We start from the raw sequence: 24213 nt of genomic DNA, 5'->3' as shown, positions 1-24213 counted from the left end.
GACTCAATCGAGACCAGTGTCGTCCACTAGTGGTGTGCGTTCGATCCGTGCCCACAATTAGTCATTCCTGCCCATCAAGTGACCGACATTCTCAAAGAGCTTCACGATGCCCCTACCGCTGGACATGCAGGAATTGACCGGACTTACCAACAAGTCTCACGTCTGTTCTACTTCACAGGAATGAGAAGAGTCATAACCGACTATGTAAAGGCATGTATCCATTGTCAACGCTATAAGGCTGCTAATACCAAGCCTCCAGGTCTATTGCAGACGCCGGTGATGAACCTGCGCAACGAGGTCTTGGCAGTTGATCTTTTCGGCCCGTTGCCACCTGGAAAACAGGGGGAGCGTTGGATCTTGCTAATAGAAGATACTGCTACGAGGTGGACAGAACTTTTCCCATTGAAGGAAGCTACTGCTGAGGCGTGTGCACATGTCCTCATAGAGGAGTATTTTATGAGGTTCGGTCTTCCACGCCGACTAGTTTCTGATAATGGCGTACAATTTATTTCGGCAGTCATGCGTCAATGCATGTCCATCCTGGGGATAAAGCAAAACCTTATCCCTCTCTATCACCCAGAAGCAAACCCCGCCGAACGTAAAAACAGAGATCTTAAGACTTTATTAGCACAACTCGTGGAATGTGACCACACTTCCTGGCCAAACATGTTACCAGTGATTCGGTTCGCTCTTAATAACGCTAAATGTCGCACCACAGGTATGTCACCTGCTTACTTGTCATTTGGCAGAGAGATGAGGTCCCCCACAGAAGTCGCCCATGACCTTCGTGCTGTTCTAGACAAAGATAACTTTGTTCCCCAAATAACTCCCTATCTCAGGAAATTTGTTAACTCCTTTTCAGCGGTGCGCGAACGTGTAGAGACGCTTCAAGATAAAGCTAAAGGGTATGCTGATCGTTCGAGACGGCCCATTGAAACATTCAACGAAGGTGACATGGTTCTCATCAAATCACACGTCCTCAGTAAGAGCGCTAAAGGCCTTACTTCTAAGTTTGTTCCAAAACGCGATGGTCCGTATCGCATCGTTAAAAAGGTCAGCCCTACTACTTACCACGTCGCGCATGTTGACAAACCTGATGAAGTTTTAGGGAAATATCATGTGAACGATCTCACTCTATACCGTGAGAATCAGAGTGATGCTCTTCCGCGGCCGGTGATGCCTAAAAAGAAACGTGGTCGTCCCCCAAATAATGTTAAAACAGATTCTCGAGTTCCAGGGCATATGACGACACGGCATGCTGAACCATGTGCTGAAGCTCCACGTCTTTCTCCCGCAGCTGGTGGTATGGTTGGTCTTGCGACTGTCCCTCAGCCCAGTAGTAATGAGATGCTAGTCCAGGAGCGAGGGCGTCCTCCAGGACTAGAGGGGGAGTATGTAGCAAACCGACCGGTACGTCACTCTCGCGGCCGTATGCCCGCTCGCTATACATAGTTAGCATCTGTGTCTATCTTTTTAACAGTGTTTAATCTATGTTCCGGGCGCTTCCGTTTTGAGTGTGAATAGCGTGCGCCCGCGTCTAAATGTAATTATTGTTTAAAATTGAAAATTGTTTGTGATAAAGGAAGATTAAAATTCGAAATTCGATATTGGTGACTAACCCATAGTTTTAAATACCCCTGAGATCTACCCCTCACTATAGTATGAAATATATAGCAATTTGCCGTTTATTGTGATTTGTCTTACCCTATTATGTATGTTGTTTAAGGTCATAGATTTGAAAACATTAAAATTTAGCTAGCGCATATCGCAGCCGACCTCAAGGCCCGCCTCCGGTTCTCAAACCTATAGAAACACCACTTGGACGGCGACACTAAGATTAAACGTTTTGGTGTCTGTGATCGCTTCGCAGCAGAGACTGAGTGGTAGCACGTCTAGTATAGCCCTACATATTTCTGCCGTGAAGCAGTAATCCGTTTGAAGGGCGGGGCAGCCGTTGTTCCTATACTGGGACCTTAAAACTCATATCTCAAGGTAGGTGGCGGCATTTACGTTGTAAACGTTTATTGGCTTCGGTAACCAATCAGGTGGGCCGTGAGCTCGTCCAACCACCTTTGCAATAAAAATAAAATAAAAAACAGATCGATTCCGACGCGTCAGTCCGTCACATCACAGCCTGTCACCAGCACCTACTCTCGATACATATCAGGAGTCGAGTGTACATCGGACGTGTGACATGACAAGTAACTCACGGCGGACACGCACACGCACACTTCGCGTTACTAAGGATACTATTAATCGGTTTGAAATTTACTAATACATTCACTTTTCAAGGTCCCTCCAGATTTCTCGAGCAGCGCATGGAACTATACAACCAAGGTGTACGACGCGTGGTCCGCGGTGTCATACTCGTGGGCGGACGCGGGTCTGCCGGCCACGTGCACGCCGGAGACGCACCGCCGCGGCCGCACCACCCCCGCCGCGCCCGCACAGTACAGCGGGGCCCGCGGAGGCGCAGGTAGGGCGGGGGGACGCAATGTTTCTTTTAATTTTATTTATTGCACTTGTAGGCATACGAGCATACGGCCTACCTGAAGGTGAGCGGTTACCGTCGCCCATAGACTTCAGCAATTCCAGGGGCAGAGCCAAGCCGCTGCCTACCGTTGAGTACTCTCCACAAGCCTCGTTTGAAGGCAACAAGTCATAGCGCTCGGGAAACACCGTGGAGGGGAGCTTATTCCAAAGCCGTATGGTACGTGACAAAAAAGATCTCTGGAAACGCACTGTGAATGACCGCAGTGGCTCCAGGTAGTATGGATGAACTCTACTCCGGTGGCGGGCTGTGCGATGGTAAAAACGAGATGATGGAATCATCTCAAATAATCCCTCAGAGCACCTACCTCCGCACCACTACACACAGAGCCCTGAACTGTTCTGTGTCCGCAGGGGAGCGGGACCTAGTGGCGCTGGTGTTGGCGGTGGCGGCGCTGCTGTGAGCTGCGCGACTCAACGGCCGACTACTTAATGAAACTACAATTAGTTTACTCAAGTTTTATTTTCATTTCGTTTAACGAATAAATAATTTCAAGCTGGAGTTACTCGCTTATTATTTATCGCGACTTGTATTCTTTTATTCTGTGCGAGTTCAATAATTGATTTTAGACTAAGATCCCGGGTGCCAGACTTAAACATCTCAACATAGCTTTGAATCAATGTATTATTTGTAACTATTCATCCACTACGCATTAACCCCGATCGTCCTACGGGCACGGCGCCGCGACGTCTCCAGTGTGCTTAGTGCGAGTTTTTCAACATTCTCCATAGCGCAAAAGTTAGCTCATATTTGTATGGAGTGGGATCGTTTGCCTACGTTTGCCGTTAAGGGCGCTGTTCCAACTGCATACAAAATTGGGTAACTTTTACGCTATCGAGAACGTTAAAAAACTCGCACTAAGCACACAGGAAATTATTTGTTTGGCTCATCATCATACATTCGACACTTGGTGTGACGTCAGCCTGGTAGACCAAGGATAGACAAGTTAAAGTTGAGTTCACTGTTCGATCAGTATTGTTGCATCGCGCGTAATGCTTTGTTCGCAATGAAAACACTTTTACTATCCGATAACTCCAACTTTAAAACCTTATAATGTACTTACATAAAAATGAATCATTGAACTATTAATATTAAGTTATTAGTATTTGGAATACAATTAGTACAATTTAAACCATTATTTTTGACAAATTCATTTATCACCGCTCAAACACACTTGTGGACAACAATTTTGAACTCTTACTTGTTTAAAATTAACTTATCGAATACAACACGATGGTTTTTATATTATTTTCGATTACATTGACGACATTCTAGTATCAGTGAAGACGATCGCATCAACATCCTGTTACGGCGAATTTACATTACGAAATTAGTGGCATGAAATTAGTTTCGTGACATTAGTTTTACCAACAGTTTCACGTGTAATTTAATACTTTCGTAATGCATGCATTAATTTCATGCATGCAAATTAGTTTCGTGCACTGCGCGATTTTTTGGTGAAATTAGTGTCATGCAACTAATTTCATAGTGTAGACGCGACGTGAAACTAATGTCGCGAAAGGGCCTGCGCTGTGCGGACGTGTATTGTTAGTGCGGACGCGCTTCAAGCGTTGAAAATGGCAAATCAACGATGGAGTACAGAAAAAAAATAGATCTTAATGAATATCAGCGACAAGGGTGTCTCTGGGACTCGAAACACCTACAGTAAAAAATCAAAATTATCTTCACTCATTCGAAAATAGTTTCTATAACTCTCAGGATCTTCATCTGCTAATTCAGAGACTAACTTCATTGCACCTAAAAATTTTTTTATAGTTTTTTTTTCAGTTTATAAGTATTTATGCATTTCTTTAGCTACATTGAATATAGCAAATTATAACTTTGATGCTGAAGGCGCCATGGTTACTGCGATACTGTGGATTTCGCGACATTAATTTTTTAACGAAATTACTTTCGCATATATCGAAACTACTTTCGTGAAACTGAGCTCAACATGCATGACACTAATTTCGTAATGTAAATCCCGCATTAGTGTAAACTTTTATACAACATTATCCAATAAGTAAGAGCAAATGTTAACTATTTTCATGGATAATCTCTAGATTGTTTGTTAGGTCTGTTGGATCTGTACTCACAAATGTGTTTACGCGGTCGTCGTTGTTCAAACTTCATTAAATATTCCACTTCAAATAAACAAGTGAATGCAGAAACGACAATTATAATGTGCATTATGATACATCAGTGAGCGTATTGAAATCTGGACGAAATTTGATAAATTACAAATAATTTTATGATTGCAATTTAAACTAGAATAACGCTGAATCATCGTATGTTTATAGTCTAAAACGTATATTTTATTATTTGAATACAAAAAACATAAGAGTATGTTTGCGATGCGACACATGACACGACACGAAATAAAACTCCTACAAAAATCCTAATGATAAAGCAATGAAACTGCTTTTCAGAAGCACACGAAATGTTTACTAAAGATAAAAATATTTTGCAGATTTGCAGACAATCACAAGGGCATTGATTAAGAATTAATTGTTATTTTAACCCTTTAAGGTTCAGAGTCTACACCTACTGGATATCTGTTTTTTTACTAGCAGGACTAGTGGAGTTAAAATAGCTAGGACCTGATACAACATTTTTATAAATTTTTTTGGGATCGCAGTCTTAATTAATATAAATCAATATAAGAAACTAATTAAAATATTTTTTTAATAATCATCGTGGTTATTTTTTAATAATTGAAAATGTTGTCACTTTTCAAGGTGATGACTTCAGCAGAAGTGTATGAAGAGTCTTTATCACAAAAAAACTTTATGTTTTTAGTCAATTTGCAGAAGTGATTTGAGGTTATCAATAAAATCTTAACAAAATTGATTTTTTTTAAGTGATTTTATGACCTGGTAACTAAGACCTTTAAGTCATGTCTTATTTTAATTTATATTCTTATTTTTATGAACAATGATAATATGGAGTGAAATGAAATGAAAATGATTAATTTGAGACATTAATCAACTGGGATGAAATTAAATGAAATGGGATGATATGGGATGAAATATAATCTCAGTAAAATGGTGGTCATTTACTAAGATCTTTTCAGGGGACTTTTTGGAGGATCCCGAGAAGTTACGTCCAGCGGCTTTGTTTCATTTTCCCACATTTGTGCACTTTCACAGATATTAAACAGTTAATAAACCACCATTATTACACATTTAAACCCGAAGAAACACTAAATAGATAAAATAAAACAAATCACACTTCACTCCTCGCGTTCCCGCCAAAAAGTCCTTAACAAAATTGACATTTGACTGGAGCACAGAGTATACACAGATATAGACTAAACTATCTGTTTAAATGAACTCAATGATGACATCAATTGAGGACAAATAGAGGTTAAAATGTTTGATTAAATTTTTGATAATTAACGATTTTTATTAGAATTTAGTTGTGATTAGCAAACATTCTTTGAAATGTTTCTCCAGTCAAAAAATAAATAAAAATAAAAAGTGATTGTCCACTATGGGATACGCGGTGCGGAGACAAACTAGCGGTGGGATCTTTGACCTACGGCGGGTCTCTCGATTATACAACAAAACTTCACACGCGCGGGAAAATAACATCACAATGTAAAATGGAGTAATTTATTATTTTGACTAGACGGAATAAGCACAGAAAACGTGTACATTCCAACATCAGTATGCTGTCACGGAATGGCGGACACATAACGTTACCACAAGGGCAGATCCTAAACTAATACAACATACAGATAAGTACGAATAGAAGTAGATAACTAACATAATATCACAGTGCTATTCCCGAGGGGCATACTGAACGCATCTTATATTTAAGCCTTAAACGCACACGTGCTCGACGGGCCCGTACATCTTCATACAATTTGTGCGCTTTAAATAAGACTACCTTCGAGTTATTGAATAGCTATGAGTAACGAGCGCGCCCTCGGCAGCGGCCCCCGGGCTCGTCCGCCGGCTCGCCAGACACAGAATCATTTCGTGGCACACGGGTTCAATCTGATTATATACTCATTAAAATATTTCCTTTACGTAATTAAAGACTTACAAATAAAAATTAAATTTATTAGCTACTAATTCATAGTTTAAACATCAGTAGACCGTTGGACTAGATCTAGACTAGACTGAGCGGTCGCACCGGCAGTGACGTCACGGTGCGGGCGCTCTCCGCTGCTCTCCAACTTATCCTAAATTGTGATATGATCCTACCGTGGGAATGTTAGTTGAGTTTTAGGCCAAAATATGACATTTTAAGAAACGTTGAGCGTTCCCGCAGACTTATACTTATCCAGGATATATTGTATATAGAGTGTGGTGCACGTGGCGGGCGCTCAGGGCGGGGAGTGGAGCCAGGCGCGCAGGCGACGCGCGCGGGGGGACGCGCCCTCCTGCCGCCGACACACAACACAACTACATATAATGAGCCGTTGGAACAGCACTAGGGTACCACCGCCCTGCCTATTTCTACCGTGAAGCAGTAATGCGTTTCGGTTTGAAGGGCGAGACAGCCGTTGTAACTATACTTGAGACCTTAAAACTTATATCTCAAGGTGGGTGGCGTATTTACGTAGTAGATGTCTATGGGCTCCAGTAACCACGTTACACCAGGTGAGCTGTGAGCTCGTCCACCCATCTAAACAATATAAAAAAAAACCCATAGACACTGAGTTTCTCGCCGGATCTTCTCAGTGAGTTGCGTTTCCGATCCGGTGGTAGATTCTGCAAAGCACGGCTCTTACTAGGGTTCGTGTTAGCAACGTCGTCAGGTTTGAGCCCCGTGAGCTCACCTACACGTCAAGAAACTGAAATAACCTCTCAAGGCTATCAGGATAAGTAGCAGAAAAAAAACTAAGGATTTAGTCGGCTGCGAATGAACGATTGTCGGTTAACGGCAGTGACTCAAGAATGGTTAAAGAACTACGTACAGTAGCGCTCAAAAGTATTTTGACAACATAAAATTCTTTTAATATGTATATATATATTTTTTTTAATAAAACATTATCACATCTGTCTGTACGTATGGGCGGCGTGATGGAGATGCCGGGCGGATGTTCGAAATATTTTTGGGCGCCACTATCGGTGTTGAGTCGTCTGGTGAGTCGGCTGCGCGACGCGGCTTGCTGCCCGCGGGCGCTGGTAGTCCATTTTTTTCCCCTATATAGTAGCTGGTACTGGTAGCCTAAGACGCCACTCCAGCTACGCCCGAAGGGGTAGGTGAGCTCACGGGCTCATTCTCAGAGAATTTTCTGACACTAGCCCTAGCCAAAGTAATGCTGCGCAGAATCTACCAGCGACCCACTGAGAAGATCCCACGAAAAACTCGTCGTAACCGACGAATTCGACGCGGACGATGACCGGCGCTGGAAGAGCTTAAGAGTACAGAGAGTGGATCCAGGGCTTCCGACAAGACATGTTTCGGGCGACGGCGGCCTGCGGTGTCCCGTCGCCTGAGTTGGATATTGAATTAACGGCGGCCAAGATAAGACGGTTTTTGTGTCGCGCCGCTTTGTCGAAGTAGCGTTCTGACGCTTCCTTAAGACACATCGGCACTAAATTTAGGCCGTCCTGAAAATCTACATTCCTAACCCACATGCACCCAATTGTTCAATAACCAGATACTCACGGGCGAGCGCGCGCGGGGGGCCGGCGCGGCGCGGCACGAGCTGCTCCCCGGGGGGCCTGCGGGGGACCGACTGTGAGCGCTCGAGACCGTAAACAGTAATAACACTTCTTGCAGCTCTGTTTCCGAGCTCATAACAACTCCAAAAGCTCTAAAAACTCATTATAAATAATATTAAGTTCAATGTTATTAGATGTAAAAATATACAACATTATTTTGAATTTATAATAAAGAGGCCAAAAGACATTGTTAGCTTTATAAAATTATTTAACATTCAACTAATAGGAAAGAGAGAGAGAAAAATAAAGAGACATTTATAAGTTTTCTTTTAAATGATGGTAAAGTAACGTTCCTCTTAAACGTTACGTTAAGGCCTCAGTAAATATATATATATATATAGCAATAATGGTTTCAGTTGACTATGTTCAAAATGTACAGTAGACATTGAGAGGCCGCTGTCCTATTCCCACTCGGTTACATGACCCACATGGCGGCTTGGCTCGGTAGACAGCGGCTTGACTCTGCCCCTGGCATTACTGAAGTCCATGGGCGACGGTAACCACTCACCATCAGGTGGGCCGTATGTTCGTCTGCCTACTAGGGCAATAAATTCCTATCAAGTAAGATTTATAAACAGCAGTAGTAGTACGATGCGAGTTACCGGCGGGCGGCGTGACGTCACCGGGCGGCGTGACGTCATCGAAGGGCGAGGACGCGTCGCTTGCACTGTCGTCCCGCGCGCTGCAGCCGTATGTCGTTCCGTTCTACGCACAGCATTCGTGTTCCGATTATATATTAATTTAAAGCGACATGTGAGTGTTGGTTTACTTTATAAAAAAATCTTAATATATATAAATCACATGACACGTTGCTTGTCCGCGATGGACTCCTAAACTACTTAACAGATTTTAAATTAAATTTGCACACCGTGTGCAGTTGATCCAACTTGAAAGATAGGATGGTTTTTATTTCGATTAATGGTCGTAATATTTATTAATTAACAATAAAATTATTTCCTGTTGATTTTTGTTATTAATTGTAAGTTTCATAAGTTTAAAACAGATGGCGCCTTAAATCATTTTTTACAGACAATTGTAATACTGTCTGACATTAATGTCTCCTAGATGGCGCTGTGTTAAAAATACCAACGTTTCACATAAGCTACAATTTAATGGCATAAACGCCACGTGTTGCTGAGGCTAAAGTATAAGTGAAATTTATTTCGTAGTAAACGCAATACAGTTAAATCTAATTGTTCTTACTCTTTATATTTATGTATTGTATGTATTAGCATAGCCGACCGCGTGTTATTTAGGAACAAAAACCTTAGTCACAGCAACGTGTGACCGAGTCTGCTAGTTATATTATGTAGAATAAGCGAATAAAATGATTACTAAAGTAGTTCAGTCGGACCGCTGTGCTGTCTGTGAGCGTATTTATGAGGGTGAGTAATGTGCAGCCTGTTTAATATATAACATAGATTAAATTTAACATAAAATAAATAAATGCATTATGTACAAGCAAACGGGAAATAAGAATGGTGACAACAAGCCGTAACAACAATAACGTCGCAGAGCAGCGGGTGTGCGGCGACCTGCAGGGGGGTGCCGGCGGGGGGCGCGGCGGGGGGCGCGGCGGGGGGCGCGGCGGGGGGCGCGGCGGGGGGCGCGGCGAGGGCGGCGAGCGTGCGCTCGATGTGCCGCAGCCGGATCTCCTTCTCGCCCAGCACGGCGCGCGCGCGGTGCAGCGACACCTCCAGCTCCGTGCGCTCCTCCTCCTCCCGACCCTCGCGCCCCTCCTGTGTCCGCACCACCTCGGCGTTACCCCTCACGGGAACAAAACTATCATCTTAAAAGGGAAAACATGTGCGTCTCGTGGTCGCGCGCGCCCGGCGGCGACACTCGGCAGTTGCCCGGGAGCGGCGGCCGCGGCACAATCGCTTGTTCATTTTGATCTAACATCCTCTTCTTCAAGTTTTAAAATTATTCTTTTTTTTTTGGCCGGCTTGCTGTTGAAGCGTGTGTCATATATTACATATTGATTTATTATAATACATAATAATATATAATATATATAAGGATTATCCTATAACATAATATTATACTATGAAGATCGTCAAACGCAGGCCGTTCTAATATAATAATATAATATTAAAATTTAATTATTAGAATTGTAAATAAAATATAAAATGTAACGATATGGGGAGGGCCGCGTCGCTACACGACGGCAAGACTGATAGCTGTTTGTGGACCTGATATGTGTACAGAGGTCTAAATGAGGTTAATCAGGAACATGGATCGGAACCACGGGACGTAACTCATTTTGATGTATTTAGTGTGCTACAATCAGCCTCCGAGCACCCAGCAGGTGGCGCTGCACGCAGACTCTAGGATTGTTGTCAAGGTAGAACAATGTCTGTTGAGCTCGCTCGTTTAATAAAAATAATGATATCAAAACATAGACAAGTGCAGCGACCTGCAGCAGCGCGGCCCGGCGAGCCCGCAGCACGCCGCGCGCGCGCCGCACGCCCTCGCGCTCCACCAGCGCGCGGTGCCGCACGAACTCCAGCTCCGGCCGCGCCGCCTCCCCCGCGCGGAACGGGTAGGGCAGCGCGTACGCCGGCTGGTCCGGGGAGCCCAGCGCGTCCAGCGCGTCCAGGGCGCGCAGCTGCTGCCGCACGCTCTCCAGCGGGCCCGCCCACCTGTCCGGGGCATCGCATCGGTCAGGCTCGCGACGTGCACATGAGCACAGTTAGTGGTGCGGCAGTAGGGCGGCGACTCACCGCGGCGAGCAGTGCAGGCGCGAGGTGGAAGCCGACTTGAGCCTCGCGAAGCTCCTCCTGCGGCCGCGCCCTGCGCCACAACAACAACGGTAAGGGGGCGGCGGGGCGCTAGCTGGGAGGGGGCCATTAGTGACACATCGGAAATGTACATACAACTTGCTTCATACTTTAGTATATATATTAACCCTTCTCAGTATACCAAATTACACTGTTACCCTTCAGTTAATTGTAACACTTTCGCGAAGCTCGGTGTCAATTTTTTGTTTTAAACAAAAGTGAGTAAGTTCTCTATATGTAGTGAATTCTTGGAGAGCACCCGCGTGCGGAGGGCTACCGACCGGAGGGGGCGCGCCCGCCCGCCGAGCCCGCGTCGGACGAGTCCGGAGGGTCCGTCGGGGTCTCTGCAACGCGAGGAGCGCTCGTCAGTCGTCGTCATCCTGCAGCTCTCTACTTTATGCTTTTGTAACTACTTTATGCCCAGTGAAGCCCACTGCTGGACATGGGCTTCCCCAACGCTCGCCATAATGACAGATCCTCGGTGGTTGTAGCTGGTCCCCACACTGGGGGCGCACAGGGAGCACATTGGGGCGATCGGTCTACTGCCGTTACTTCGTGAACTCGATAAAATAACTCAATACACTCAATATCATGGACGCTAAGATCAAGTTTAAAGCGACGGCCAAAGTCCATGGACCTCTAAAGTATTATACATACTAAAAATATAATATGTTCAACGAGCTGTCTTGAACTGTATTGAGCCTTGTCTATGTCAAGGTACAAATGTGATTGTTTGTAACAGTTATAGTAAATGTGGATAATTTAACTTAAAATGGAATAGATTGCATAGTGGTAAGGATCAATAATGCTGACCGCGAGCGGCGTGCGGGCGGGGCGCGGCGCGGGGCGGGGAGGCGGCGGCGCGGGGGGGCGGCGCGGCGGGCGCGTGCTTGCGCCGCGATTCGGATTCCATCGGGAAGGTGGCACACTGATTAAGTACATAATGTTTTACTGATTACATAGTGTTTTTAAGATTCAACCACATATCTCAAATTGACTGGCGTTGTCACTAGCCAGACACGAGGTGACGGAACAGGGCGTGACATCAAAGGCAAAATGTGATCCCTAACACGATAACACAAAAAAACACATGAAAATTAATAATCCTGTTTTTCGCATTACATCTATTGTATACGCGCGAGTTCATGTCCATCGGGGCCAGAGGCGACGCGCGGGGGACAGCTCACCCCGCCTCCGCCCGCCTGCCCGCATTCGTCTGACGTCGAGTGTTGTCCGTGACGGTTGTGACGCGCGCTTATCGATATCGAAAATTTACGCTAACGCTTATTGTGTTATTTAACCATGACTACTCCGCTTCCAACAAGTTCAGATAGAAAAAAACCTACTGAAAAAAGATACATACTGATTGCGATTCTGATCTGTCGGTTGTCTTTTCATTCGATAGTGATTCAATTGGAATTTAAAAATATTTTTCTCTATTAGAAATAAACAAGTAATTACTTATCACATTTATTTTATTTCATAAATTGCAAAATTACCTTAAGTTACATTAAACCAAATTTACAGCTGTTGACTAAATCGGTAGTTATTAGATGGACATGAACTCGCGTACCTACAGTAATGTACCACAAATAAAAAAAAACTCCTTTCTGTATTTTCGGACCAGCTAACAAATGTATAATTTGGATAAGTAAGTAAGGAAGCCCCGAGACGGTGGGGGGCGCACTCACGGGGCCCGGGACGGCGGCGCTGCGGGGCGCGGGGCCGTCGGACGCCGAGGTGCTGTTGCGGTTCCCCGGCTCGTCGTCCGTCCGGGGGCGCCCGCCTCTGCTTCTGAGAGTTTGTTCAATGAGTCGACAACTGTCACACATAGTGGAGTAGCGCGGCACGAGCGGGTCACCTGTCGGCGGAGCGCGCGGTGCGGTGCGAGGCGGACGGGTCGGTCTCGGAGCCCGTGGTGGCGCTGGCCTCGCGCCGCTTGTTGCGCCGCTCTATCGACATCTGCAATTGTCCACTCAGCTCAACCTCAATGAACATACTACTTTTAACCAAGAGGCTCAGAGAAGATAATACTGTTACGCCGGTAAGAATAACGCCATCTATTGCCAAATACTCTAACGAATATCGAAGGATCTAGTAGCATCTAGAACGCTCGAGAAGTATAACCCCATCTATTGTCAGATAGGAGAAACATAATACTCGACTTTTGTGGAATATTCTCGAGGATTCTAGGGATGTCGATGAGAAATGGCACGCAATCAGTTAGTAATTGGAACTACTCGAAGCGAAACAATGAACGAATCATCTGAAGCGAAGCGTTAGAAGCGAATTGAGTTTTAAAGTGTTTGTGAAGTGTTTTAAATGTTCCAAGTGCTAATACAATGTTAACTTGTACTTTAGTGGAACTTTTTATTTATTCCGAACCCCAGCGCGTAACAATACTTTCAATAAATTCCTTGCTTTCCAAAGTGATGGAACAACTCTTGAATTATCTTGTATACCTCACTCACAGGGTGCTGCAGCCTTAGCGAGCAAGGACGAGCCTTTCGCTGGAAGCCTTGATATCGTGAAGACCGTTGACCGAGTCTGGCATAGGGCACTTCTGTTAAAGTTACCAAATCACGGGATCCCCGAGAGAATTTGCATGTGGATCGCTAACTTTTTGGATAGGCGGATCATCACTATCGTTGTAGACGATTGCTGCTTTGATACCATGACCAACGTTGGCGTTCCACAAAGCTAGGTGCTCAATCCTGTGTATCAATGACATGCTGTCTATTGTTGGCATGCATTGCTCTGCGGATGACAGCACGGAGGATATATCGGCCCTCAAAATTTGTCTCTGGGCCGAATTTCCAAGTGAGATGTATTTGAAATTGAACTTAGTCCAATTAAACCTGTTGAAGACACTAGTTTGCGCGTTCACTACGCGCGGAGAAGGAATTGTCATGATGCTGCATTTCCAATGAGTGTACAATCTTGCACGAGTATTAGGATAATTGGGGTCGACGTTTCGAGCGATGTCCAATTTCGGAGTCATTTGGAGGGCAAAGCCAAGTTGGCAGTCAACATGCTGGGAGTCCTCAACAGAGCGAAGCGGCACTTCACGCCTGGACAAAGATTTTGGTTTTACAAAGCACAGGTCCGACCTCGTTTGGAGTACTGCTCCCATCTCTGGGCCGGGGCTCCCAAATACCAGCTTCTTCCATTTGACTCCATACAGAAGAGGGCCGTTCGGACTGTCGATAATCCTATTCTCACGGATCGTTTGGAACATTTGGGTCTGCAAAGGGACTTGGGTCCTTTCTGTGTTTTGCACTGTGTGCTTCATGAGGAGTGTTCTGAAGAGTTGTTTGAGATGTTCTCATCATTTCATTACTACCACCGCTCGCCACCGTAGTACAGTTCATCCACACTACCCAGAACCTCTGCGTTCATCCAAAGTGAGTCTCCAAAAATCTTATCTGTTACGTAACATCCGACTTTGGAACGAGCTCCCCTCCACAGTGCTTCCCGAGCGCTATGACATGTCTTTCTTCAAACGGGGCTTACGAAGAGTAATTAACGGTAGGCTGTGCCCCCGGCATTGCTGAAGACCATGAACTACGGCAAACACTCACTATCAGCTGAAACCATTCAGCTGATGGTGCCATCTGCCTACAATGGCAATGAAAAATAAGTTTTACATTTTTAGTTATTACCGCAAAATTATAATTTGCGTAATTACTGGTGGTAGGACTTGTGGGCCCGCACGGGTAGGTACCACCACCTCGCTTATTTCTGCCGTGAAGCAGTAATGCGTTTCGGCTTGAAGGGTGGGACAGCTGTTGTATATATACTATACTGAGACCTTAGAACTTATATCTCAAGGTGGGTAGCGCATTTACGTTGTAGATGTCTATGGGCTCCAGTAACCACTTAACACCAGGTGGGCTGTGAGCTCGTCCAACCATCTAAGCAATAAAAAAAAGTAATTGTCGCGAGGGGTGCGCGACCTTGACGTCGTGCTTGAGCCTGGTGTACTTGTCCTTGAGCGCGCGGTACTTGTCGGGCGCGGGCTGCCGCTGCGCCGCCAGCCGCCGCCGAGCCTCCTCCGCCAGGCAGCGGTGCTCCCCGCGCACGCGCTCCACCTGCGCCCGGTAGTCCTGTCGCAGCGCGTCCAGCGCGGCGCGGTGCTGCTCCCGCGCACACAGCACGGCGCTGCGCTGCTCGTCCCGGAGCCGCGCCCGCTCCCGCTCTACTTGCGACGCGAACTGATCCCGGACCTCCTCCAAGCACTGTTCGTGCTCTACAACAAAAGACATAGTTGGGTAGTGCACCAGTAACCACGCCGACAACGAGCAGGACGCGCCACGAGCCTGATATTGGCGACACAGCGCCGGGAGCCCCGGGTTGCAACTCACTTCGATAAGGCGGCACGACACGAGACCCCTCTCATCGTGGCCACCAGTAACTACATTTCCGATCTTGCGGACAGAATGGAAAGCAGTCGACGTCGCCCCAAACACGTCATTTTGGATCTTCCCGATCCACTAACGGTGCTTTGAGGTACCTCAAGCATCGGTCATCGTTCTTGTCGAACCCGTCGCTTGCGACGAAGGGCTCGACGAGTAACTTAACTCTCAGACACAGCCCACTGAGTTTCTCGCCGGATCTTCTCAGTGGGTCGCGTTTCTGATCCGGTGGTAGAGTCTGCGAAGCACGGCTCTTGCTAGATAAAGTTCGTGTTAGCAACGTCGTCAGGTTTGAGCTCCGTGAGCTCACCTACTAGTTTAAGGTTATGCTGATATAGCCTCTCAAGGCTATCAGCTTAAGTAGGAATAAAAAAAAAAGCTGCAACGTTACCTGCTTCCAACATCCGGCGGAGCTGGTCGCGCTTGTCCCGGTAGGTCTCCTTGAGCCTCTCCATGTCCCTGGCGTGCTCGTTCTCCGCCGCGTGGACGTCCGCTGTGCGCCGCGCCTCCAGCTGCGCGCGGGCCGCCTCCAGCGCGGCGCGGTGCAGGCGCTCGTTGGACGCGAGCGTCTGTGCGCGACAACAATCACGTCACTGTCATTCACACTCAATCACGCTATAAAAAACATTTCAATATTTATCATCGTTCACATCATGTGCTCCAGTCCCAAGTGCAATGAAATGTGGGAGGACCAACGAACACTACACTACCCTTTTTTTCGCGCCGGGGCCCGTTCTCCGATAAAATTATAGCGTCTAGGGGGCGCTCGGGATATGTAGGTCTCGGTAGCCCAAGATGTTAAGGACCTACCCACTCTCCCTAGCACTCTCACCCGAGGCAGAGTACGACAAAGCAGAGGGATACCGCGGTTGACACTACAACCAGCTCTAGAACCGCCGCTCCTGCCCCAGAACGCGGCCCCTTTGTCGCAGAGGTCGCATCCCCATGCCCCAGGTGTTTGAGGCACTGTAAAAGCTTGTACAATACCTCGTTTATGACATGAATACAAGTATATCTTATTTTTAATAAATGTCATACAAATAGAATGATACTTTTTTTACTTTCCTATGCTACGAGCTCCATGTAGCTCTCCAATGTCTCGGAATGTAAAGAATGAAGAAAAAACAAAAAAGGCTAACCTCTTCCAGCTCCCTCCGATGTCTCTCCGCCTGTTCGTTCAGCCTGACCCTCTTCTCCGCAACAAACCTCTCTTCAGACTCTCTCAATTCCTCATTTAGCTCGGCTCTCAGCTTTTTCTCCCTCAATGACCACTCCACTCTTATACTCTCCAACTCTTTCTGTAAGGCCAACTCTAATCTCCTTCTCTCGTCGCTCTTGTGCCGTTCTATGAAGTCTCTAGTCCCCATGTCGGGTATCAGTGGCGACCTGAGCGGTTTCGACAAAGAGTTCTGTTGCGTTTCGAACTGGTACACGACCATTACGTTGTCGGATCTGGTATTCCCATTAGACAAGATGACTCCATCCAGCCTCGGACTGGCAACTTTTAGGCTAGACGAGGACTCCGAGGTCTTAACTTGGGGAGCTATCACAGCTTTCTGCGGTTGGAAACTTGATAAGGGGGTCCAAGGTTTTGCAAAATCATACTTGAGGGGTTTGATGTCTCGGGCGGAGTTCGGGGCGGGGCTGGGAGCGGCGGCCGTGTGGGATGTTTCTGAGCTTGATTTATTTTTAGCTAAACCTTCATTTGATGGTTGGCAGCGGTCGGGCTCAGAAGTGTCCCGGAGCTCGTCTGAGTGCGCGGGCTGTCCGCGCCCGGCGCGCTCCGCGGGAGGAGACCTCAACATTCCCGAGTCGCGGTCGCTATCGTCCTTCGAGACGCTTCGGTCTTTCTGTTCGTTTGAGTCGTCGAGGTCGTTCAGCTCGTTCGCGTCGTTGAGGTCGTTGAGGTCCAAGTTGGCGAACTCTCTGTCTGGTGAGTCTATCGAGGTTTCAGATTCGATACTTTCCATTAGATTTATCGATATCTTGTTAGTGAGCGGCACCATCGGCGACCTGTGGGACGGCGCAGTGTTAGAGCACACACACACACATGCGACGCACAGTTAGTGAGAGTGGCGGAGGGGGACCGACCTGGGCCTGGGTCCGTCGGGGGCGAGGTCGGGGGCGGGGTCGGGCGCGGGGTCGGCCAGTATGTCCGCTATCTTGCGGAAGTGCTTCTGGAAGAGCTGGGGCCGGATGTAGTCGGTGGGCGGCGGCCGGACTACTCGGCGGCCCGGCCCGGATGCGACCTCCGACTCCGCCGACGCTGTCGCTGAACCTGCTTCCGTGTTTAATTTTAAACTAAATTTTATTAACCGCAAGTCGAATCCTGTAATATAATATTTTGATATGATTATAACTTTTTTTTTTAATTAATTGAACATAATAATAATTGAACATAAATCAACTCATACAGTAGAACTAATCTTCCAATGCGCTTGAAGGAGGCACAGTTCCCAAGGCTACGTTACCTCGTTGGACAGCCAGACTCACTCTCTGTGCAAAATACCAGCCAGCCTTAGCATCACGTGTAACCTCCTTCAAGCGTTTCGAGATTTCTGATAAAAAAATCTTTGCTTTGGGGCCCCCAAGAGTCCATCGTCTCAACAAGAATAAGAAGACCCCAAACCCGACTACTTCCGATTTTTTGAAATTTCTGCTGAAGCTGCAGCTGAACCAGGGCGAGAGGAAGTACCATCTAAATGACAGGGAGCCATAGTATCCACACAAGTAACATCCCATACCAGATTATAACTATGTATAGAGAGAAAGAGAGAGAGAGAGAGTATTCTTTATTGTACACCAAAAAACAAATAAACAGTGCGATACATTAAAAACAAAAAATGTATAAAAATGTATATGTATATTTAATAAAATTTGCTAAAATATTAAGACTTGAGTAAATGACCGCAGCTGACCCCGCACGCCTTCTGTTTGCCTTCCAATGCGTGCAGAATATGGGAACCCGCGTTTGTATTCGGAAACCGTTAGCGCACTCCTTTTGTACGATGTACACTGCGTTGTCTGGTAGCGCTCGCGGGGCGCCTGCAACTGTACCGCCTCTAGTGGACTACAACCCAGCGTGTCGAGCCGCGACAACCAGGTGTCAATTGTCACTATTGAGTGAAAGTCCATACGGCAATTCAGTGAAACGTAGCTGACCTGCTAAATATCCGTATATGGATGACAAAGCGATCGCGCCAGAGATATGTGAAATGGTGTTGTGGAGGTCGCGAGCAACGGCTTATTCTTGAAAATTGGAGTTTGTCTACGCTGATATCTTTCGATATAAAACTGACGCTACAAAACTTATTTCATAACAAAACTTGATCCTTAAAGCCATTCCCTAGGTGCACCGGTTACTACACATACAGAAATGATTCACTTAAAGGCAGTAAATTAAAAAATATATAGATAGATTTCAACTAAAATTGAAGATAGAAACTCATAGGAAATGATTACCAGTAGAGTCCTTGTCCGACGAAGGCTTGGCTGGTCTGGGCGGCAGGGGAGGGCGGGCGGACACCACGGAGCTCTGCGGCTCGTTCTGTTCCGAGGAGCTGTTGGAGCCCGGGCTGGCCGCCGACTCCGCCGCGTCCTCCAGCTGGAACCTGGGGACCACCACTAACGGCTCAGTCATGGACTTACAAACCACTCCCTAGTCCCTAGTGTCTCGGCTCCTTCGAGCTGCTTACGTGTTACATTAGTCATCAGTATTGCCGACAGTTGAACAAAAGTAAGCTTAAAGTTATCAACTAACCGGACACACTTCTTGTCTTCGTCAAAACTAGCAGTTTGTCTACCCACATTATCAGGTCTCCGATTAATAATATCGGAGATGGATTCCCTGAGGATACCTTTGGGTGGATCGCTCTTTGTGACTGAGTCTAATGGTAGAGACTTCTCAGTCTCTGGACTTGGTAGATCAGATTTCGATAGCTTTAAAAACATATTGCCTTTACCTGGAAATGAAAATAATTACAACTGTATAAATTCTTAGTGCTTAATATTTATGGAGCACTTCACTATAATCAACAGTATCTTAAGACAAGTGGGTTAGGTAAAATAATTTATTTCAGTTTCAATGTCAACAAGCACCTGACAATACAAGCACTGATGCTTAATTTTTTATTCTTTCTTCTTCACGTTTTACGTGGGTTATGATCTGGTGTACACAGTAATGTGGTCTGTGAGAATAATGAATGTTAATGAGTCAATTTTTTTCCACACAATTTACAATTTAAAATGAATTTATAGTAATGAGTGTTACATGACAAATTTGAAAACCTTACCAGTCAATGGCAATCCCTTATCAGTCTTACTTCCAAACAACAGCTTGACATTCTCCTCCTCGGGACTTTGTACGTTCATCTTAAGATCTATATTCTCAGAATGTTGTTTGAACATTATTTTATGTTTCTCAAATGGCATTCTATCAAACACATCTTTGTCAGAAGTATGATGGACTAATTTTGACTTTGGTACTCCTTCTATGCTTCTCCGCAGTGGAGATATATGTATATCTCCAAGTTTCTTATCTAGTTTGGTAAGTGGTGACAGTGGTGGCCGACCTAAAGGTGTGAGTCGTTTATTATGTATTGTATTTTCCTTGACTTCTGGCTGGTTTTCGCTGTCTGTACTTAGTTCTTCATCACTTTCTACTTTGGTTTCATGTCGCTCGAGGTTTCTTTGGTTGGTGTTCTCCTCTGATGTAGGAAGTTCCTGAACGTTAGAGTAACAATGTAAATACATTAATTGGTAATATAATAATAGCAAAATAACTGTTGTGTTTCATATAACAGTTATAAGATTTTTTTAATATTTTCATTGCTAAGAGCTCACGGTCCACCTTGTGTTAAGTTTGAAGCCCATAGACAACAAAAACTTAAATGCTGCCACCCACCTTGAGATGTGAGTTCTAAGCTTCGATCAATAATACTACTAGATTCGCGATTAGCGCTTCAAAAACGGCCCGAAAAATAAGACCACAAATAAATTTGTGGTCTTATTTCAAATTAGTATGGTCCAATCATAGCCAACACTAAGACGTCAAAACGCTGCAATGCGCGTTCAAAAACTAAGTAAAAAACCACCGTAACACCAAGTTTTTGGAAGGAATATCTTTTTTTGGTAAATTTATATTATTTAGTGTTTTTCATAAAATAATAAACACAATTATATTGTAAATAAAACACAATTTACGAATATTGTAATTGTTTGGCCAATGTTTGCAACAAGACACCAACTATTGTAACAAACATCACCAATTCTTGAACAGGGAATGCATAGAGTAGTTTTGTTATTTTATAATGTTATTTTTGTTTGTAGATTTCCTAGTAGCCCCTTGTCGCTGTGCACAATGGATATATATTGTCGCGAAAGAAAGAGGAGAAGAAATATAGAACTCTTATAAAAATTCTAGAATTGTTCAATGGTGGTGGCAAATCAGTCAAAAAAGTATTAAAAAAACTTTATATGTATGTGTAAATATTTTAAGCGTATATGCTGAAAAGGATTTGTTTTCTGGGGGAAACGAACACAGCCATAAAATAAGCCTAAATTAAACTGATTATAGAAAAATTCATTGATATAAGATTACATTATATTTGTAAAAAAGAAACCGCTCATATAAAAATGACTTCTAAAAGACAGCTTTATAACAAACTGAATCTGTTTAAAGGTAATTAAACCTACATTATTGTTTTAATTACTTCTGTATAAAGAACGTGGAAAACATGTTTCGTGTTTCCTTTCATATTTTTTTTACTTTATTCAATTTTATTTTTTATCACCTATTTGTTGTAATAGCGATTTTGAATCGGTCAAAAATAGTTGCGACCATACAAAACAAACCTAAAACAAATATGTATATTCTGCAACTCTATGTCTTTCAATACTTACTGTGTTCTGAGCATTGAAATGTAATACCAAGAACTACATCTAGTTCCACAATACAATAAGCACGAAATTTTAAACAAATATTTTTAACCTTATAAATTAGGCTTTAAGTATCATTTTAGAATAAATATTTTTGTACTGATGTCTTTTTATGTTCAAGTGACATTTTAAATTTATTCCATAATATTCTTTTTCTGACGAAAGAACCTAAATACATATATTTTGCAATGGTAATTAAACTTTATGTTTAAGTATTAAGGTTTATAATAAACTGAAGTCGTTAACATTATTAAACTTTTTTCTAAGAAATGACGATGTTTTCGTGTCTGCAAACGTGGCCACTGGAGCGTCTTATTTTTGTTCCTGATCTTTAATCTAGTACTATTATTGATCGAAGGTTCTAAGTCTCAGTATTTTTTTGAGTACAACAGCTGCCCCAATCTTCAGTGTAATGCATTACTGCATCATGGCTAAAACAGGCAAGAGGGTAGTACCTACCTGTGCAGACTCACAAGACACCCTACAACCAGTAAAAAGCAGATACTAATTAGGGGCATCTATGTTAGCATTACATAGGCCAAGAGCTTTTCTGCTCATCTACAGCTCATCAAAGCCTGACACTTACTCTATGTTTTCTCACCTGAACTGAAGCACATGTATCATCCTGCATAGAAGCATCTCGTGCTTTCTTCACAAGTTCCCGGTACAAGTTGTCCAGAGGATGCTCCCATTGAGTGTTCTTTGTCTCTTCGTTATAGTAGTAATGAGTTTGGAGTTTTTCATCATAACTGTTTTAGATAATAACTAATTACATAAATAACATCTCTGGGGGTCTATACATGGGGAGTGCTCTGAGGAATTGTTTAAGATGATCCCATCATCTTGTTTTAGGTTTTACATCAATTACCTTGTATGATAAACAGTATCTATTGTTAATCCATGGAGCCACTGCACTCTCTACTGTGCATTTCTAGAGAAAATTTTGTAATGTACCATTTATATCTAAAATGACCTTTCTTCAAAGGGGTTTCCTAAGCACTGTGACATATCTTGAGCAACAGATAGCAGACTGGCTGTACCCTTAGTAATGCTAATGAGTTATACTAATCTCAGTACTAGCCATTTCATTAACTCTTGACATGCACATTTTAACCAATGGAGATGCTAATGATGTTTTTAATTTCTATATTCAACTTGTGAGGTGAATATTATTTTCCAATGATTGTATGAACAATTAGCGATCCAAACTGTTTTTGATTTTCTGAGCTTGTGTGTATTTACTAGTGTAACATGGTGATCACTATAACAGGTACACAACTGTTCTGCTTGAGTTAACACAGTATTTGAAAATCAGGTTTGTAGTCCTGTAGTGACTTTATACTTCTGTTCCTATGTTAAATTCATTCTGTTCTTCTAATAAAATACTAATACTTTACTATATGTGGTGATACTTTCACTTATCGTGGATAGAGCATGGAGCGTTTGAATTAACATATTTAGCATTTTATTATGAAGATTTCTAGTTTGCAATTTGTTCTTTTAATACAATTTCATCATACATAGAGTCTAACAAGTAACTTTTTGTAGCATGAAGAAGTGTAGTCTCAGATATTGAAACATTGGAGATAGCTTCAGTACTGTGGTGAAGTTTTCATAATCCTATTTTGATCACACAAAGTAACAAATAGGTTCCACAATATCTACAAATCTGCTAAGGTGAGGGGCTCAGTAAGCAACTTCAATATATGTCGTATAATGCAAAAGTGCTAAAACTACATCTTAAAGCCAAAATAGAATGATTTGTGTTTTCTCAGAATCTCAGAGGCATAAAGGTAATCTGTACAAAGCTATGCTTTTACCACATCAGCCACATATCTTGGAAATCCACTTAAGAAATAAATTCCTATGAGAGAGTTTACTCAAGTATTTTAACTGGTGACATAACAGTAAATAAAGAGTTTTGCGAAGTCATTACACTATTGCTCCTTAAGAGCTCATTAAATTAAATTCAGAACTTTCAGTGCCCTTACATAGCATCTTTTAGCTACTCCAGAAAATGATTTGAAACTTACTTGAAATATATTCCAATTATGTTGTCTCTTGGAAGTATTAAAATAAACAAAAAGCTTATTCTTTTCATTGAAGGCAGACAAAGCCAACAGCCAATTTAGTGGCAATTAATTACCATTGATCACAATGACAAAGTCACTATTCCACAACATGTATTCTTTGGAAGTAATAATTTTACTTTTCCTAAATGAGCTGAACATTTGGAATAATGTCATCATCACCATACTAGCCGTAAAATTCTGTGTGATCCTGAAAGATGATTAGATCGAAAACTTATGTACATTGTGTAAGTAAACTCACTATGCTTTCCACTGATGGGGCAGTGCCTGCATAAGTCCATCGCGCGCAAGTGGTAAAAGGTGGCTTTCGCTCTCAGGATCAATTCCCAACTGCTGGGCATACTCGCAGATTTCTGTAGCCGCAGACAAAAAACTTTACACATCGTTTTTCAACTATAAAACTAATTAAAAATCAAACACATGCACATAAATGATTTATTGATTTATTTAAGACTTATTTCAGTTGTTTACGATTTATTGTGACCTGTTTTAGTTATATTTTTACAAACCCTCGACTGATGGCTGACTGTTTTCATCAAAAACTTCACGGCATACAACAGCAGAAGGTGAACTCATCGTTTTACCTCATTTTTATTTTTATATGTTAAGAATAAAATTATGAAACAGTTAAAACAAGTCTGCTACCCCTAATAAATACATAATCGATGTTATCATAAATCAAATTAACTTGAGCCGTCTCCCCAGGATTTTTAAAACTTTGACACAATTTTTTTCTTTGATTCGTCCATTGAATAGGCA

General features: G+C 43.6%; 2 protein-coding genes across 9 annotated transcripts in view; one reads left to right on the top strand and one right to left on the bottom strand.

Annotated features, from left to right (window-relative positions):
* The window catches only part of LOC101737815 (uncharacterized), a 14744-nt gene extending 11692 nt beyond the window's left edge, over nucleotides 1-3052 (top strand). For all 4 annotated transcript variants that reach the window (XM_062673776.1, XM_004925546.5, XM_012689874.4 and 1 more), the window contains exons 6-7: nucleotides 2293-2476; nucleotides 2905-3052. In XM_062673776.1, the coding sequence (XP_062529760.1) occupies nucleotides 2293-2476; nucleotides 2905-2954 (234 nt within the window). In that variant the 3' untranslated portion in view covers nucleotides 2955-3052. The remainder of the gene's footprint in view (nucleotides 1-2292; nucleotides 2477-2904) is intronic.
* On the bottom strand, nucleotides 2995-24213 carry LOC101739019 (centrosomal protein of 164 kDa). Of its 5 annotated transcripts, none has more exons than XM_038017099.2 (20): nucleotides 23964-24213; nucleotides 23696-23807; nucleotides 21966-22113; nucleotides 19720-20149; nucleotides 19188-19389; nucleotides 18890-19038; nucleotides 17519-17756; nucleotides 16567-17440; nucleotides 15819-15996; nucleotides 14969-15261; nucleotides 12874-12974; nucleotides 12704-12806; nucleotides 11826-11940; nucleotides 11294-11356; nucleotides 10956-11025; nucleotides 10649-10874; nucleotides 9768-9971; nucleotides 8835-8937; nucleotides 8177-8232; nucleotides 2995-6941 (listed from the first exon to the last, which is right to left on the bottom strand). In XM_038017099.2, the coding sequence occupies exons 1-20, from the start codon at nucleotides 24028-24030 to the stop codon at nucleotides 6885-6887; spliced, it is 3789 nt and encodes a 1262-aa protein (XP_037873027.2). In that variant the 5' UTR covers nucleotides 24031-24213; the 3' UTR covers nucleotides 2995-6884. The 5 variants fall into 5 exon arrangements, 4 of the variants coding, with proteins under 4 accessions (XP_037873027.2, XP_037873029.2, XP_037873030.2 ...); XM_038017101.2 differs by having other exon boundaries at nucleotides 17519-17708; XM_038017102.2 differs by having other exon boundaries at nucleotides 17519-17705.

The sequence above is a fragment of the Bombyx mori genome, chromosome 18 (assembly GCF_030269925.1).
Source record: "Bombyx mori chromosome 18, ASM3026992v2".
NCBI classification, from domain to species: Eukaryota; Metazoa; Arthropoda; class Insecta; order Lepidoptera; family Bombycidae; genus Bombyx; species Bombyx mori.
Note: the sequence above shows the minus strand (reverse complement) of the source record. Positions and strands in the feature narration are given on the sequence as shown.